This window comes from Perca flavescens, chromosome 7, assembly GCF_004354835.1.
Source record: "Perca flavescens isolate YP-PL-M2 chromosome 7, PFLA_1.0, whole genome shotgun sequence".
Lineage (NCBI taxonomy): Eukaryota > Metazoa > Chordata > Actinopteri > Perciformes > Percidae > Perca > Perca flavescens.
In genome coordinates, this window is record NC_041337.1 from 24836983 (window position 1) to 24856062 (window position 19080).

The following is a 19080-nucleotide window of genomic DNA, read 5'->3' on the forward strand; positions in this document are numbered from 1 at the left end:
GACTAGCCAGACCCTCCTCCTACACACTGTGGAGGAAGGTCTGGCAAAGAGACTAGTCGGCCCACCACTTTGGTCAAGACTGAAATACCTCAATGTTTCTGTGAGATCAGGTTAATTTTTCGATCCAGTGCAAACATGAGATTGAAATTCATGGTTTTGTCTGAAATGTCTATTGGATGGATGGTCATTATATTTGATACAGACATTCATGTTCCCCTTAGGATGAATTGTACTAACTTTTGTGATCCCTGAACCTTTCATCTAGCTCATTCAGCTAGTTCATCAGGGCAAGATTTTAATTTGTCCAATACTTTGGTTCATAACTACATTAGGCCTAAGTACCTGCAAAACTAATTGCATTCCCATCAGCCTCAGCTGTATTTTGTACATAGTGCTAACTAGAACATGTTAGCATGCTAAAATGCTAAGATGGTGAACCATCCAACCATTTTAGCATTTTAGTTTTTTTTAATGCATGTTTGCATGCTTATAGCCTCACAAAGCTGCTAATACGGCTGTGGACTCTTAGTCTTGTTAAGATGACAACATATCCAAAGAAATCAAGCAATGAAGAAGAAAATAGGAAAGAGGAAAAGAAAGAATTTATTGTGGAAAGAAAAAAGGAAAGTGTGAAAGAAAAGAAGGAATAAACGAAGGAGTAAAGGAAGAGATTCTGTAATTAAGTCTCTCTTCTGTGATGTACTGAGATCTTGTTAAATTTGGTCCCAGATGGAGAAAAAGCTCTCAGTGGCTTTAGTTAGTGGTGCTCAGAATACAAAAACTCACACTAATTACTGGTTTACACACACACACAAAATGAAGACACTGGTGTGTGTGTGTGTGTGTGTGTGTGTGCCTGCTTATGTTAAACTACACAAGCACCTTCCTTCACAACACTCTATGTGAGTGTTTTGGTGTCAAATTAAATGGACTGCTGCTGTGAAATCTGCAAAGCAAAAGACACACACACACATATGTTCCATCTCATTTGTTTGCTTCTTGCATCTGTTAAACATAACTGAGTTTGACAAAAAGTGGTCGAAGTTGAAAGGTGAAAGGTCTTCACATTGTTGTTTTTTTGGACTTTTGTTTGTGAGTTTGTGTGTTTGGTGATAGAGAGAAATGCATACATATGAGACAGAGACAGAAAGAAAGAGAGAGAGTTCCAGTCAGTCCTCTATATATACTTAGCTGCATGACCGTCCTCAATATGTACATACCTTTACATTAAAAGTAAGTGAAAAATAAGTAAAGCAGTCCTTTTTTAACTCTTTAATGAAAGCCTCTGTCTCCACAGCCTTGTACTGACAAGTGTCTACCACCATAAACATGTTTTTACTGATAGTGTTTCCTCCCAGAGTCACAACCTCATGACCTTCACCATCATTAATTACAGCTCAGACAAATAAATAACAGGCTGAGGGGAGGCACTCAGTGACTTCAGTCAAGCATGCAGTGTCTTGCTCGGGCTGTTAACACATTTCTCTGCTTCATCTATCTGCATATACTGCTTACAATTGGAGTGATTATCTAATCAGCTGCTTCCTCCATCTCCAATGCGTTAACATTGTAGGGGTTCAGAGCAGAGATAGCAAATTAAGCATTTTGAGTGTATGGAACATTCAGCTTTGAGAAGAGGAGCGAGGCTTTGTGTATGCAAGTCAGAATTCTGTACATCTCTATACAAGAACAAAAAAATGCACGATATGTGCGCTTAATTCTGCGCTTTGTTTTTTCATGACAAGCTTTATAGTGCCAGTGATTTGGCTTCCCCCATGATTTCAGTAGAGCTGTGATCGGTTCCATTTTGTTTGAATCTAGTCTTTGTCATTTGGTGTGTCTGAGTATAGGAAAGTGAGCGACTGTCCTCTAAAGAAAAATGGTCAGGAGAAGTTAAACGGCAGCAAAGTCTTCATGGATGTGAGGTTTCCATATTCTAAACATATATAATAGGTAGTATGTTTAGTTGCTTAAAGCTACCCACAACTTTTAAAGGGGGCAGATTAGAAAACACTCTTATGAATAATGATTGGAATGGGACTACTTTTGAAGTCACGTTATAATGCAGCACTAAAAAAACTACCTGTTTTTTAATTAAGGCATTTGTTGAAAAGTACTAGGACAGGTAAATCGACTGAAAAAAAAAGTGATCAACGTGTGATTTAAAGCCTAATTTATGGAAGAGGGAAAGCATGATGTCTGTGACCATATTGTCTACATGCACTAGAAGTTTGTACTCTACACTTGTATCTCTCCAACATCAGTAAACAATGCAGTAGCACTACAATTAAAACTTTCACTATCTACCTAAGAATGACAACTAAATATAATTCCTTGATGGGACAGAAGCTGGGCCAGTATACTGTATGCAATGTCCTTCTCCATATTGACTTGTGAACTGGTAAATTATGTTTGTTTCAAGCTAAAACAAATCTAAATCTCTTTAGACTGAAAGTATACTTTGCCATTTACTGGATTAATGCAGGACTAAACATTAATACATGTGGGCTCCAGATTTGGGACGATACAGCAGCTCCTCTTTATGAATGTTTTTTTGTTTAATTTTTATGAGAAAAAGATGCTACAGAGACAAACAAAGATCAAGTGTGGTCAGTCTCCTGCTCTTTTCATTGCCAAATTGAAAATTGGCAATGAAATTGGTTGCAGCTCTTACACCTGCCAGGAAGCCACGTAGGTGACTTTTCTTTTTTTTAATCCTAAAATGAATATTTTATTGAATCCATGGGAGTAGATGTTTGGAAAAATAATCCAAACACTTTGGTGAGAGGTTCTTGCCATGACTGAATGTTTTCAGTGCTGTCTGGAAGTAAATCGACAGTACTTAGAAAAGTGGTTTCTTTGAGGATCAAACGGCTGCTGAGACCACAGACTTGCAGAGACCAGTTCATCCAGCTGTCCTGCTTTGAACTGCTTTTTGTGTGTGTGTGTGTGTGTGTGTGTGTGTGTGTGTGTGTGTGTGTGTGTGTGTGTTTGTGTGTGTGTGTGTGTGTGTGTGTGCCCTGTTAGTATTACAGAATCTGACTTCTCTCCACTGAACATTGGCTGTTTATACTGGAAACTGCTCTCCATGTCCAACCTTGCCTCTCCCTGCCCGGGTCACTCATCATGCATGTCTGGCAGCTGAAGCTCTTTGCTGTTAGCTCTACCACTGTGCTCAATGCACACTGCTAATAAACTGGTTACGACCACAAAAGTAAAGTCTTATCAAGCACAATTATCCAAGCAGCAACAGAATTGCGCTTTCAGATTTAACAACACAAAATCCATTGGCATTTAGCAAAATGTAAGAGGAGTAGATAATAGTTTTCCGGTCAGTACTGGTAACGGAATACGGTGGACAACGAGATATTTTGTGCAGAAGAAACTGTGTAGATTAATTATTCTTTTCAATTATGTCTGATGTTCAGATGGGGCATGGGGGGTTCTGTGGTCACAACAGTCTGATGCTGGTTGCAATGTTTAACCCAAGTTGGCACCTATGCCGTTTAGTTAATTCATTGTTTCTCACATCATCAATAAACAATGCCATGTTTACTAAGTCCTTTTGGGGCTCACAGTAATGCATTAATGCACTATATTGGCAAACCCCTTTAAATCCCCTAAAATATCAGCAATGTGCATTTGACAATGTGCCAAAGAGGTTGAAAGTTCAGAATTGTCAGCCTGCCCAGGACAAACTTGGAGAAGAAATAGTATGAGAAACATTTTCCTGGTCCTTGAGCAAATTTCTTCACTGCATTTACGTGTAGCATATTTAAAAATGAATGTGTCATGGCCAAATTGTGATGCAGTGTTATACTGTATGTACCGTAAACAAATCAGACCATGATTAAAATGATTTGTAGACTATGTTACTGTTACTGCTCAAACTGTAGTTCTCAAAAGAAGAACATATTTTGCCATTGTTATGAAGAAGACATTTGTCTCCACTACTGCTCTCTGGGGTCACCTTCTTCAGCCTAAGATTTTCTCTTTCAATATACTGAAAAACATATGTTGGAAGAGTGTGACACGTGCCAACTAAACCTTTATTTAATCCAATGCACTAGATATTGTTCCACAACCAGTACCATTGTTTGACCTGTTGTTGGACATGTGGGAAGTGATTTTGCTTCCATGGGAAGTCAGTCTCAGTATTGCAAATCTCAAGACCGGGAGAGGCTGCCAGAGGTCTTGGCAATATTCTTGTTTGTTTATGTTAATGATACATATGTTTCAGAGAAAATCTAGTAATAACTTGATGTTTCAAATTCAATACATAACTTTTTAAATCCCCAAGACACAAAGCTGTGGTTTACGTGGTCAGTTTAAAAGTTTGGACAGTGTGAAGCAGCAGCTTGGTATTGCTGGGAAGAATCATTTGTGGTCAGTCATCCTCCCCTTGATAATCCAAGGTTAATAAATGAACATTGTGATCTTTTGTTTCCACCAAATAGCCTCACCTTAGCAATTCATACAGTGATTAAATGTCTCCATTTTAAATTCTGGCCACATGTTATAACTTCTCCCTAAAAATCTCCCAGAGAGACAAAACCAGTTTTGGTAATCAAACCATTTCATTTTCTGTTTAACACCACTCCCTTTATTGCCATTTAATCTCAGTAAGACCACACATATATTTAAAACCCCAAATCCCAGTGTGGGAGAGCAGAGACATATTTGCATTTTTTCAACATTTCATTCCACTTTTTGCTCTCCTTGGCCACACAGATCTCTAAGACGACTCCCTGAGTAGTAGAACGGAAACACAGGAGAGACAGATTTCTATTCATTCTCAGTCCACTTGGTCGGCTCTCTTAGACCTTGTATATCTTCTGTAATGACATAGAGACATAATATAAAGACCAGTCTTTTTTTTCTAACTGGAGATACATTTTACACTTGTTTGTCATGGGTAAAGCCATCCAATATTAATTTAGAAGGAAACAACATGTCAGATTTGCTTTATGATATCCCCTCTTCCTCAACAGAAACATCCTTGCATACAGTATGTGAAAACCAGATGCTCTGTTTTTTCAAAGATCAAATACTTGAGACATTTAACAAATTTAGATTTACTGAAAGCGTTCTCAATACAAACCTTTTTTTATTTTTATTATTACTGGTCTGCTTTTGTTTGGGTAGAGAAATGAGCCAGTGGGAAAGGGCAATATGATGATGTAAACTATTTCTCGTACTGCAGTGACATGATTTACATCGGGTCTGCAGTGCCACAAAGAACTGGAGGAAATGTTTGTCTGACTGCGAGTTTGAGAGGGACGTGGGCCACACGCAAAATGACAGATTTACCAGACTCATTCACAACACATGCACTCGTAAAAACACAAGCACACATGCACATGTCCGTGCGTCGAAATCAGGAAAAGACATTCACTCACAAGGCAAAGAACCATTAACCTATCCTACTTGGATGGCATTCAACTCATCTATTTTCACATCAACACACACCATGCATGCACACATTTTGAACAGAGACACACCAGACACTCATTGTGCAGATATGAGTTTGACCTTGTCGTCTAGAGAGAATGACACCCAGCTGATCCCTTCCTTCTCAGCTGACACCCGTTTTGTCAGCCGTTGCAGTTACAGACAGGAAGAAGGAAGTAGTCATGCCCTCTGCTTCCTCTGGACCTCTGTTTAGTACAGAAATGTCTTGATACTTGTTTCCTCAGGCACCACTACTTTTGTTCTCACTCCAATGTATGCTTGAGTGTCTGGACCTTTGACATTATCTACTTGAATATCTTTGTTTCCATTTCAGGCCTTCTTTCTCCAGTTTCAGCTCTGCATACACAGCAGCTTAGTACGTTACAGTTTATTAGAGTTTATTAAGTTAAATTCAGAGTTGGTGTCTTCATATCCCTTATGACTCTAAACTTACATTTCACATAACAATTACCCCTCACACCTTCATTTTGGCACCCAGACATTTCTGATGCTTTCCAAATATTGACAAAAAGATTGTGATGAAACTCATTCTTGGCTGAAATCCAAAAATCAGAGATAAAAGTCCTATGCGGGCCACTGAGGATATCACATTTCATCTAATAAAGTGCTTTTCTTGGCCCTTATTACAAACATGTGGGATCAATAACCCTTGTTAAGAAAGCATTGTGGTTCTCTTCAATATCCTGAAAATCAACTTTTCTGCATTTGGATGACAGTTACCGGTGCACTGTGTGATTTGATTTATTAAAGGGCCTTTGCTTTGTGTGTGTGTGTGTGTGTGTGTGTGTGTGTGTGTGTGTGTGTGTGTGTGCTCTACAGTATGTGTGTGTATAACGTGTGCAAGAGTGAATGTTTAGATCCTGTACCTGGGCAGAAATATCTTGCTATACCATGAAAGTTTAAGTTTAATTTTCTTGTTAAATGGAAAGTTATACATGTTTTTTATCTGTAGGATCAGTATCCAAATTGATAACATATAGCACTTTATTTACAACTCTTTGAGTGAACATATATGATATTATACTTTTTCCCATATTACTTCGAGATGCAAGATTTTAATTTGTGTGTATGTATCTGTTTTGCAGACAGAGTGTGCCAACTTTGTTCGCCTCCTGCAGCCCTACAACCGCACCCACCTCCTGGCCTGTGGCACCGGGGCCTTCCAGCCTATGTGTGCCTTCATCTATGTGGGGCACAGAGGAGAGGTAAGCGGGTTGAAAATAGGCAGTGTGTGTGTACCGGGTATGTGTATGTGTTTGAGGGGGTGGCTGCTGGTGAGAACTGGAGGGGGGAGGTGTACAAAGTATCTTGGGCGGGCGAATGTCTCAGCACATCAGTCATACACAGACAGACAAAATACACACTTACAGCCACAAAGACACTACATGGTTACTACTTGCAAAAGATAACAGTCAGTTGGTATTTTGAGGAAAACTCTGTGATTTACAGCTGTTGATGTGAGCTGTTGAAATGTTTGTAAACTGTAAATTATATTCACTTTTTAAGCACTGTGCTATACAGACATTTTTTTTATGTGCTAAATGCTCCACTATGATCACCAGCTAGTCGCTAACTTTGTCTTTCTGGCTTTTGGTGTTAGGTTAGTGAAGTATACAGTACAGTTAACTTGTGTTTGCGGAAAACCTACATAGATTTATGGTTTATTGGGGGGGATTGGTAAGAGCTGGGAGACTGGACTACACAGAAAATGAGCAGACCAGAAAACCCAATGGGGTCAGCAATGCAAGAAATTCTTGTACATAACACAGAGACGTTTAGTGTGAAAAAGAGAAAAAAAAGTTTTGCACATAGCATGCATTTTAGGGCTGGACAGCCAACCCCAAGCACCTGTGGTTAGGTTTTAATGATTACATTTAGTTTAATGTTTAAATCAAATATATTGCTCAAAGACATTGAAAGTGTTAGGCCCCTATTGTAAATGAATTGTAATAGTGTAAATTAATGCTGACTAAAGTGAAACTCAGTAAATCCTAAGTTGATAAAAGACTAGATAAAGTTACGAGGAATGGTTTTCTAACTAGTTCACAGTATGAGCAAACCATAAAGAAACATTTGAATTATTATGGCAGTGTAGAGACAGGATGCCAGTATACATATATGAATATGTAGTACTGTACATCTGATATGATAAGGAATCAATGGGTGGCCTCTAAGTAATCCTGTGGAGGAAACCAGCGAAATGGAACAAATATGGTTGGTGCCAAAACACAGCTCAGACTCTGCAGATCCCCGGGGTTCAAGGTTAAGCCTCAGCAGGCAGCTCTGCCATGAGTCTTTCTGTAGCGCTACTCAGCCGCAGCGTTGGGTACTCTATACATCTTTTCAACCTCACAGGCTGGCTCTCTACACAGCCACTTAGCTCAGTGGGACCCTCTGCAAAGTCTCACACTTGGAGCCATTTGAAGGACAAGAATCAATGAATGGAGCTATTAAGACCGACTCGTAGCTTGCTGTTTCACGGCGGTCCAGCCCAGTGTGCTGCCCTGCCTGGCCCAGCAGGAGGGGGTCAAACTGGGCATGAGGAGACAGGAAAGCTGGATGTTGGCAAGGAGCTAAGGAAGGGGAAATGAGACATTGGGAAGGGAGAGTGCCAACCTTTCAGTTGGAAGAGTGTGTGTGTGTGTGTGTGTGTGTGTGTGTGTGTGTGTGTGTGTGTGTGTGTGTGTGTGTGTGTGTGTGCATGGAGGATTGCATGTGCACAAAGTACAGAAGGTGCATTGCAGCATTTTTGCAGCATTTTTTTCTTCTTCTTGTGGATTTAGTTGCTCGTGTGCAGTGTGTGTGCTCTCCTTGGTGCCTTTTTCTGCCTCTCTCTCAATCTGTCATCCTCAGTGCGGTCTTTGGACTACGGGTTTTATTGCATGTGGTGAACAGCAGCGCATGTCTTACTATGCCGTGCTAAGTCCAGTAACAATATACAGTAGTCTGCATGGTTGAGAACAAGGAAAACAAAAATTAGACATACAAAAATAAGTCAGTGAAATCCTTGAAGGGTGGTACTGGGCTAAAGGAAAGAGCAGCCATATTATGAAAAGTAGGTCACCTGTGTGACACCTTAGACCTATCGGGAACACAGGAGTTGCTGTCAAGAAACTTTATAGCAAAGCACTTTAACTAACCAATTACTGGCAATCAATCAAGCCCTATGTGTATTTGTGTTGTGTTGCAGTGATTCAGCTATAGTCGCAAATGTCTGCAGGTACAGGAGGGAAAGACTAGAATGTGCAAGAGCAGTTTAAGCAACCCTGGTTTACTGGTTTATGATGGGGGAAGGTAGCGCTTCTCTCTTCACTAACTAAAAAACATTGTGTGTGTGTGTGTGTGTGTGTGTGTGTGTGTGTGTGTGTGTGTGTGTGTGTGTGTGTGTGTGTGTGTGTGTGCTTATGATACTGTGTTTGTATTTGTGCATTTGCAGGTGTGCATGAAATGACTCCCAGGTTGTGTCAGCTGTATCTGTGTTAAAACTCAGACCACCTCAGCTGTCCTGACTGATGTTAAGATACCAGTTGTCCTCCTGCTTGTGTGTGAATGGGCAACACCACAGGGAGCCTGTCCATTTATTTAACCAATCGTTAACTGGTGGAGAACACACACCCGTCTGTTTGTCTGACCCCTCGAGGGAACACCTCGGACTGGACTCTGGGTGGGATGACCTATGACCTTCTAGGTGTTTCATCTCAGTTAGGGGCAGACAGACACGTAGTCTTTCTGTCTCTCTCGTGCCACCGCTCTCTGTCTCACTCTCGTGTTGCCGTCTGTTATACAAATTGTACGCAAAACTAATAAATGTAGCAACAATGTGAATTAGGCTCATTTTACATCAGCTATGTTGAAGTGAAGAAATAGGCTCTCTTACTGTCAAACAATGTTTTGAAACATTTCTTGGTTTTGGAGATGATGATGTTCTTTAGTGTCAGCTAATCTTAACTGTATTTCATGCTTTCACCCAAAGATGAAAACAAAGAAATGCATTTAGCAATATTTTAGTATTCCAACCAATTGGCATACAGTCATGATGGAAAGATGCGTCAGTAGTTTTCATATTTCTGGGAGGTCGTTGGGTACAACATTTGAGAATCACTGAAACTATTATGAAATTGTTGTGTAATAAGATCTAGTTTTATCTGGCCAAAAAAAGCTGAAAAATCTTGCAGCAAGTAAGTAGTTTAGTGAACAAAATGCGTCACCCATAGTGTTTTTCTTCGAGTGTAAAAATGATGTGATGCACACACGCACTTGTGCACGCGCGCGTGCACACACACACATACTAACTTGAGTCCCCATGGTGAGTGACACAGCTGCCTGAGCAGTGTAATCGATGGGAAAATAAACCACCACATTACAGTGACAACAAAGAGGGCTAGACCTCACACACACAAACATGAATACACACACACACAGTCAAGCAAAACAAATGACACAAACTTGAACATATAAATATGCAGAGATACAGACAGAAACACACACAAACATGATGAAAGACATGCACGGTCAAGCATGGAAGCAAATGTGTAGAAAGAAACATTGAAACACACACACAGGGAAGCAGATATTAAATGCACCTAACAACAACTGACAGATTGAAAAAAAGAGATTCAAAGCTGAACACATGCACATTAGAACACACAAATAGCTGACTGGCCTCCTCAACAGAGTCACATTGTAGACTAAAGCAGTTCCAATGCTCCATTTTTCAGTAAAAGCCCACTTTTACTTCGCAGTTGTGCTTTTTGGCACTCAGAAAGCAAGTTGCTGAGTAACTTACTTCCTCTCCCCATGATGGTAGACTTCCACAACAACCTCAGTAAGTGCTACACATGGGACACTTTTTAAGTCCTTTGGGGAGAAAAAAAGCTCTTGAATTAAGGTGGATAAACAAGTGGACTGAAAGGAGTTAAAGCATAATAAAAAAATGTATTGCTTATAAATCCCTCATTTATTTTCCCCATGTTGCCTTTGGATCAAAGCCCTACAAACTGGAGCTTTTCTGTAATCTTTGCTCCATATTTCCATAATTATTACCATAACTCTTAATCAGTTCTTGTCTCTCACTCTGTCTCTAACTTTATCGCTGTATTTTATTTTCTGTCTTTCACTTTATTTCAACAGAGAAGAATGATATGCAAAGAAGATTTAGCGAGAGAGCAAGCTTCCCATGCTTTCACCAGAGTGAGAGTTGAGTGGTGAGAGAGGGAGTCCAGCTAATATTTGACTTGACAATGAGGAAAAGGCCAAGTAAAACAGCATTTCAAATGAGGTCTGTTGGTTGGCCAAGTTGCCTTTAAGTTGCTTGAAGGGAGTCCAAAATGTAGACTTTTAAACATTTAAAAAAAAAACACTCTAGACTAAATGTGTGTCTGAGTTTTATCCAGTGTTAAACTGTAAATAATAAAAATGGACAATTAACAAAAACAGTGGCATTTTAGGACTCAAAGATAACCCTTGACTGATGTTTCAAATCATCAAATTCAAAAGGGCAGCCCTGGTTTACATTTGCTGAATTGTATACATTCAGTAGCATCAACCTCTACTTCATCAAAACATGAACAGAGAGGGAGGACAAGGTGGGAGGGAGATAGAGAAGAAGATGAGAGGCTGGAAGGAGCTGGGAGTACAAAAGGTGGATGTCTGCTTTGTTCAACTCAGTAGGACAGAGGAAGAGAGATGGGGGGAAAGAAAGCAGCAGCCAAAAAGCTGTTTTATGACTGGGTAATATGTGATTAAAACTGCAAAATCTAATTTTCCCTTCCTTCTGCAAATCTTGCATGGACCGTTTCTTTTAGTACAAAGACAGAAGGACAAGGAAGATGCCTTCACCGTCCTAGTAAACAAATGTGTTTTAACAAACTTGTCAAATTAGACCAAGTAAGGCTGTAGCAGGAAAACTTCTGGGTGTAGCCTATTGAGTAAGGATGCCTTTTATGGCTGTTTATAAGTGAATAAGTCTGCTATTTTATCTTATTTTAAGGAAGCTGATTTAGAGTCAAGATTGTGGTCAGTGTTAGGTATCAATTTTGAAAAGGGGTAACTCACAAGTTAAATTATACAAATGTGCATACATGTGTGTCAGTAGTCACTTGTCTAAATGGTTTTGTAGTAGGGTTCCTGATGTATTTTGCTTGGCACAGCTGGGTATAATGGCCTGGATGTCAATCTATCTCTCTCTCTCTCTCTCTCTCTCTCTCTCTCTCTCTCTCTCTCTCTCTCTCTCTCTCTCTGTATCGCAGCACTTGTGTGTATTTATCTTAGCAGAAGTTGGCCAAAGTGATTCTGACAATCTAATCAGCTGCATAGGCAGTGGCACAATTCCTCTGGATCATAATGAAATAACACAGACACATGCATACACCCACACACACACTTAAACACACACACACACACACACACACACACACACACACACACACACACACACACACACACACACACACACACACACACTCGGACATAAAGTGACATTTACTCCAGGAACAACTCATTCAAAGGAATGAGATGGAGAGCAGAAAACAGATGGAAATATTTGCAGCAATTCAAGATAGATAGAGAGAGAGAGAGAGAGGATGAAAGTGATGATGGAAGAAAGAAGGAAAAAAGATTCACTGGGCGACAAAACGAATAAATTACACATTTACAAAAAAATGAAATTATTATAACGTGGCTAAAGTCAAGCGAAAAGGACAAAATAAATCCTCATAAATTTGATTAAGTGTGAGCGTGTGTATAAGCATTGTGAGTGCTGGTGGGCTGCACATGTGCACTTTGACACCTGTAAAACTAATTCAAACCACTTTACGAAGATTCAAAAAGCTACATGTGGATGAAATAAGAAATGAACTGCCTCTCCTTATTTCCTGAGACCTGTTGGATATGCCAGTGTATATATAATATTTTGCCATGTTTCTGACAATAACAATTTGCCGTGTCCATGTTGCTCAGCACGAGTGAGTATGTGCTGGTGCACATACAGAACTTAGTGTGCGTGAGCGTGCGTATTGTCCACTGTGTTACAGTATTTTTACCCCGCAAACTTCAATGTCATCATTTCCTCTGTGATCTCCGTCCAATCAAAGTAACAATACTCCATTGTCTATAAGAGGAACAGAGTCACACACACAGAGTTCACTGTAAGGACACTTAAATCATCAAAAATCTTACTGTAGGTCCTGTCGCCTTGGATTCTCTTTGTATCCCTAAAAAAGAGGACTACGTTTGGACTCACATTGATCATGGGAGCCTTGTACACTGATGTTGTTGAAGTGGGAGTAGAAAGGCTTAAAACAAAAGGTCTTTTGTCCACAGTGACCCTGTTTTGACCTGGCAAATCACACAATCCAAGGATGTGGCCAGTGTTCGTCAGGTGAACTTGACTAACTGGTGAATGACGAAGAAAGAACCACTCTGTTATTTTAATTGCTTCCTTACTTCTACACTTTAGTCAGAAAAAAGAATTTGATTGCGGTTTGATGTTCAATGGTGATCCCTAAAATCCTGAAGTACAAGTTTTTTTGGGGGGGGGAAGCATTTCTTTACTTGAATTCAGTTTTGTCGATCATTTTGGAAACTCAGGTCTTCTATTTTTTCCAAACTGTTGTTGCTGAAAACATGAATCACATCACTTACTGTGCAGCAGGATGTTTTTCCCCCCAAAAAAACATGGCACTCCTCACAGCAAATGAAAAAAGGTTTCATGAATATTGCATTGGTTCTGTCAAGTTGGCAAGACAGAGTGGAATTCTTGTTACGTGTAAATGTCATGGATCATGACTTTATATATTTACTTGGTCAGTTACTGCACAGTATGTGTTCAGTGAGTTTTATGACCCTAAGGGTCATGAAACCTGTTCTCATATAAACTGTCACAATTAGGTATCTGTTGATAAAGTCTGAATTTGTTTTATGTATTTTTTATTTGATAACAGTGTTATGTACTTTGTTTTAATTTGTTACCCTGCTGGCTACGCAATATACAGTCCAGCTCTCAAGATTGATCTGCTTTGGGAACCATGTGGGAAACTTTTTTCTGAACTTTGGCAACTACACTGATCCTTTATTTCCTTGTTTCTCAGAAAGCGTCTTATTTCTCAGACAGACACAGAGTTCAGTGGAAGGACAAATAAATCTGAAACATAGGGTGAAGCTTAAAACAGTTAGTTGTTGAGCTAGTTGATGCATTCTGTCTTGCATTACATGCTGGAATTAATGACTTATAATCCTCCAATCTTCTTTTTCCTCCACAGCATGTGTTCACCATGGACCCTACAAATGTGGAGAATGGACGAGGGAAGGTTCCACATGACCCCAGCCTCCACTTTGCTAGCACCTTCAGTGGTACGTCCCATGATGTTTTGCCTTTTTAACAATTTCTCAAGTGGTTTATGAAGCTAATATGGATTGGGAACCAGTTTCCACAGGTTATTTGGCCCAAACTGTTGCATGTCATACCCTTTTCCTCTTGTTTCCTGTCTGCCTCTTCACTGTCAACTGTCAAAATAATAAAAGGCAATAATAAAAATAAAGGCAAACATGAGAAAACTAACTGAGGATATAAGGTCCAAAGAGGTGGTTGTTCTATCCCTATCCCATTGCACAAAGTCTGTAATAACAAAATACAAATTTCACAAGTTAACCCACTGTGACAAAGCTATCAAATTAAGGCTGGCCTTTTTGTAGTTTGGTATTCTCTATCTGCCACATCTAACTACTTAAAATGCCAAGCACAGATGGTCCGTTTCTACACATTTCACCTCTCTGCACAGATCTCTGCTCTCTGTTTTGAAATGATAATACCCTAAAGAACAGCAACTAGCGAACCTTCTTTGGCTCTGACACATGCATACATGCACATACTCTGGAGCTGTGCTGAGTAGGTTAAATAGTCCTGGGTTTTTCTCTCTGAATGTCATTAGGTATTTAGTTTGTGAAATAGTGCTGATTTATACCAGTGGTAGACAGTTCTGGGAGCCTCTGAGGCAGGAGGTGTGCGTGTGTGTGTGCAGCCCTCCTTCACTTTCACCTTCCTCTCTCTGCAGCTGGGTCCTTTGAGCAGCAGAATTGATCCCACAAAGAATCATACAGTATTTGGCAGGAAATTGTTCAATTACAGCCAAATATTCAGTAGTTTGGACTTCAGCAGAGACATACTGTACTGTGGATGTACATACAGAACAATACACATAAAGCTACCGAAGAATGCCATTTGCCCACAGAAGCTTAAAGTGATGGTTCGGAGTAATTTCACTCTAGGCTGCTTTGCACCTTGACCTCGAGCCAAACAACCCCCAATAAGTTTTTTCCCCCCTTGTTATAACGTTGGTCGAGTTAGCGTTATCAGCTGGTTAGCTTATTAGAAAGTTTGTAACTACACCAGAAGTATATTTAAATAACACTTGCCTGATAGATACTCCTCACGGCTGCTATCGCGCGAGATCCCGCAACATCACGATCTTTGTATCGAAATGGCAGATCATGGAATGTCTCTGGATTGAAATTTTTAGCTTTTAAACCGCAGCCGGGATATATACAACTGCGTGGCATTTTGTCCTATCGCCTCACACTGCAGTAGCTGCTTCTGCTGTTCACTTGCTTCTTGATTCTTCTTTACCATTAGTCTCTTCCGGCAATATATGTGCTCTGTGATCTCGTGTGATGTCGCGGGATCTCGCGCGATAGCAGCCGTGAGGAGTATCTATCAGGCAAGTGTTATTTAAATATACTTCTGGTGTAGTTACAAACTGTCTAATGCCTCGTTTTATAAATACATAAAATATTTGTACTAGTGTAGACGTTTGGTATCAATCTAGGCATTATTAGTGGGGTTATTTAAGAGATCCAAACGTGGGTCTATTAGCGCCTGCACTAAGATAACCAGCTTATAACGCTAACTCGACCAACGTTATAACAAGGGGGAAAAGCTTATTGGGGTTTGTTTGGCTCGAGGTCAAGGTGCAAAGCAGCCTAGAGTGAAATTACTCTGAACCATCACTTTAAGTTTATTGTAGAAAGACTGATTTTGAATTGTACATGCAGGGAGAGGAAGGTTTGTTCACTGCAGCGGTTTAATGTCACAGTTTTATGTCACAGTTTTAAAAATATGAAAGTGGAAAACACTGACTCAGCCGATCTGTTGGCCTCCTCATGGTCAACAGGGTTGTGTAAAATGATCAGATAGCTGGAATTTAAGCTCCTGTTACAGGAGTGAGTCTGACAAACTGCCATATTCAGGCTCTGTCTCTGACCGTGACCACTGACCTCTCTATAGACATACATGGGCCGACAGAAAAACAGAAACAGGCATACAAATAGAGCTTGACAAACATATTACAGCATATCAACAAAAAAAAGGGAAAGAGATGCCAAAAATGAAACAGTAAATGATGATGAAAGTCCTATTCATCAGCCCCCTGTTGTGTTCCTCTTCTCAATTTCAGGATCTGCTCCCAAAATACACAAAGCTGAACTGGCCCTTTCATCACCAATTATTGTATCTACATGTGTCTGTTCACGTTTGCTTGTGTGAAAATGAGTTTGGGTTGTATGTATGTGTGTTTGCATCTGTTTGGCAAAGAAGGATGTGCGTGTTTACGTTATTGAAGCCAAATTATATTAGATAAAAATTAATTTTACACCAATGAGGTCACTGTCAGTGGACAGATTCCTTTTCTACATTGGTCACAATGCCGAGAAAAATAACAGTTGTGTTTTTTTCAACAAATAGGCTTCTTTTTTTTAAAGGCTCTCATAACTCTCTTATAACTTAATTATCGGACCAGTGTTGTAGTTATTTTTGTCTCCGAACTAGCTGAGATTGCTGTCTTTTCGGATGACAGATAACCCTGGCTGCTAAAAGCTTTTCCAAGGTTCATTTCCTCAACATGCTTCAGGAAAGATGTTATATCTATTTAAATCCATTTTCTGAATTCTTGAAATTGAAACTGAGTCCATGCTTATGGTCTCAGTGGAGGATGTACTGTACGGAGTGTGTTTGAGTTTGGGTTTCAGATTACTCTCCCGGTGTTTTCTATATTGGATGTCTTCAATTGCTTCTTCCCTTCCCTTCCTCATTTGCTTGAACCGCAACATTTTTCTCTGTTACCCTTGATTTCATTATTTTTTTTTTCTGTGCCAAACTTTTTATTTTCCCCTAATCTCTTTTGCTACTGTTTTTTTTTCTTTGTGCCTTTTTCTCCAGTCCCTTCCACCTCTTTCATTCTGACCCTCCTCTGTCCTTCCTGTTGTATTTATACATTCTTTTCCTCCCCTACCTCTATCTGCTAAACGTATCCTCTGTCTCCCACCATCTCGGTCTCCCTCTCTATAGGTGGGGAGTTGTATACAGGACTGACGGCAGATTTCCTGGGTAGAGACTCTGTGATCCTGAGGAGTATGGGAGGACGGTCCACCATGAGGACAGAGACTGACCAGAAACTTCTTCATGGTAATGCTTCACTGTTTTATCAACTTATTACTACATTCAATACAGTAATGAGACAATGCAAAGTAAACCACATAGTTTTCCATATCTGGACCTTGGAGTGTATTATCATAATTATCTTGTGTATTATCAATTTTTAAACTCAGGTCAGGTCAATTTGAAAAGTGAGAGTTAATAAATACATGATGTGTAATATACTTTGCACAACGTTTTAATCAACACTTGCCAGCCAATCAGAACCTGGTGTTTTTCCCAGGCCATAGTATAATACTTATATAAACTATTTACATTGTGTGCACGATAAGAATGTTATTTTCAAAGTGTTATATGTGAGATATTCATATAAAAAATAAAAACACATTCACATGTTGGACACTGGTATGACCATAAAAAACTGACTAACTACCATTTGACTTTGTGTCACCATGTCAGATGTTGAAGGAAATCATCTTTACTGATTTACAGCACAAAATATTTAAACTCTCAAAGCTTCTTTGTTGAAAGGAGTAAAGACAATGATGGCAGTAAATAAATGTTTATCCTTATCAATGCATACAAGCAGTGCCGTGCAGGGAAGTGAGGGAGACCATATTGTTTTTGTCTCATAAAACAACAGGGTCTATTGTAATATATGGAATTACTTTCTCCTTTCATACTAACGTCCACCTCTCTTCCTTCTTGCATCTTCCTCGGCAGACCCTAAGTTCATCGCTGCCCATCTCATCCCAGACAACGACGACAGAGACAATGATAAAGTGTATTTCTTCTTTACTGAGAAAGCCACAGAGGCAGGGGACAGGGAGGGGTCCATACACACACGAGTCGGACGAGTGTGTGCGGTAAGATACTTTTTAACTCTTTATTTGTACACATTTATTTTGTGATACAGTACATGCTGATGTTTCTAGTATTAAAGCTGCAATGGTCAACCAGTATCTAGACGTACATATACTTTTATTTAACAAGGTTTTGAGAGATCTATCTCTGAGTCGTGTGCTGTCACTATTCCAATGGAGGTGAGATATCTATCTCTGAGTCGTGTGCTGTCACTATTCCAATGGAGGTGGATTTTGTTAGTGTTGCTTAAAGCATTAAAAAATGACATGAAAAACTCAACAGAAGTTATCTCTCCAGAAACAATGTCCCAGTTACTCAGGATAATCCAAAGACCCCAGTTAGATACAGATGTACACAGAAAGATTGAGAGATGATCTGTTGGCAGGTTGGGGATGAGTGAAGCCAGATGGCCGGGTGAGCTTCAATGCTTTTCCTTATGACCATGCAAATATCCAGTCCCAGGAATGAGACATCTGCAGGGGTGTTTCACTTGAGGAGCAGGTTGTGATCTGGAACATTCTGGGAGTACTTTGGGGCTTTCATGTTTTCTGGAGAATTAGTTATGGATCTTAAATTTTGATTCTACACCAGGCCTTTCAGCCTGATGTATAGATTCACACTTCCACTAAAGTCCACTGGAAGAGGATTATATGAAAAGAAAAATATGGTGAGAAGGTGAGCTAGAAAGAGACATTAATTTAAATGTAGGGGTCTATTTTTACATGGTAACATATGTCTGCAGGGTTAACTTCCCAGGACATGGAGGTCATGGTTTTATGGGTTTATCCTGCTATTGCGAAAGTTCCAAACCTTTTTGTGGTGACGGCATTGTGATATTCAGAATCATATGAATTCTTTATCCTACCAAAACCCACACAGCTGTCAAATTGGCCAACTGTGATCCCAATCTGCTCTGCACACTCTCTCACATTCTGTCACGCATTGATTTGTCTTAAAAAACCAAATATGTGCTGCGTGCACAATACACAAATATAGGTATGCATAGAAGAATACAAACACACACACACACACAGCTGCAGGATTTCCTTAGAGACTGTTTGACTGTGCCAGAAAAGTTTGCAGAAACTTCTCAGACAAAATCCCACCTAAACCTTCCAATTATCAAGTCATTCTCATCTCCATCTCTCTTACTCCTCTTTCTCTCCCTATGCATATTATAGTATTTTCTCTTCAGTCCTCTTTTTCTCCCTCAGGCAAAACTGAATAATTGTCATCCCTTCCCATGTGGTGCTTCTTGCCAGGAAGCCCATTATCACCGCTGATCCTCACATCACACACACACACACACACACACACAC

The 19080-nt window shown here is 39.8% G+C and overlaps 1 protein-coding gene across 2 annotated transcripts in view; it reads left to right on the plus strand.

Moving 5' to 3' along the window:
- The window catches only part of sema3bl (sema domain, immunoglobulin domain (Ig), short basic domain, secreted, (semaphorin) 3bl), a 57320-nt gene that overhangs the window by 26828 nt on the left and 11412 nt on the right, over positions 1-19080 (plus strand). For both annotated transcript variants that reach the window (XM_028583398.1, XM_028583399.1), the window contains exons 4-7: positions 6558-6677; positions 13731-13821; positions 16811-16927; positions 17621-17763. In XM_028583398.1, coding sequence (XP_028439199.1) covers positions 6558-6677; positions 13731-13821; positions 16811-16927; positions 17621-17763 — 471 coding nt within the window. The remainder of the gene's footprint in view (positions 1-6557; positions 6678-13730; positions 13822-16810; positions 16928-17620; positions 17764-19080) is intronic.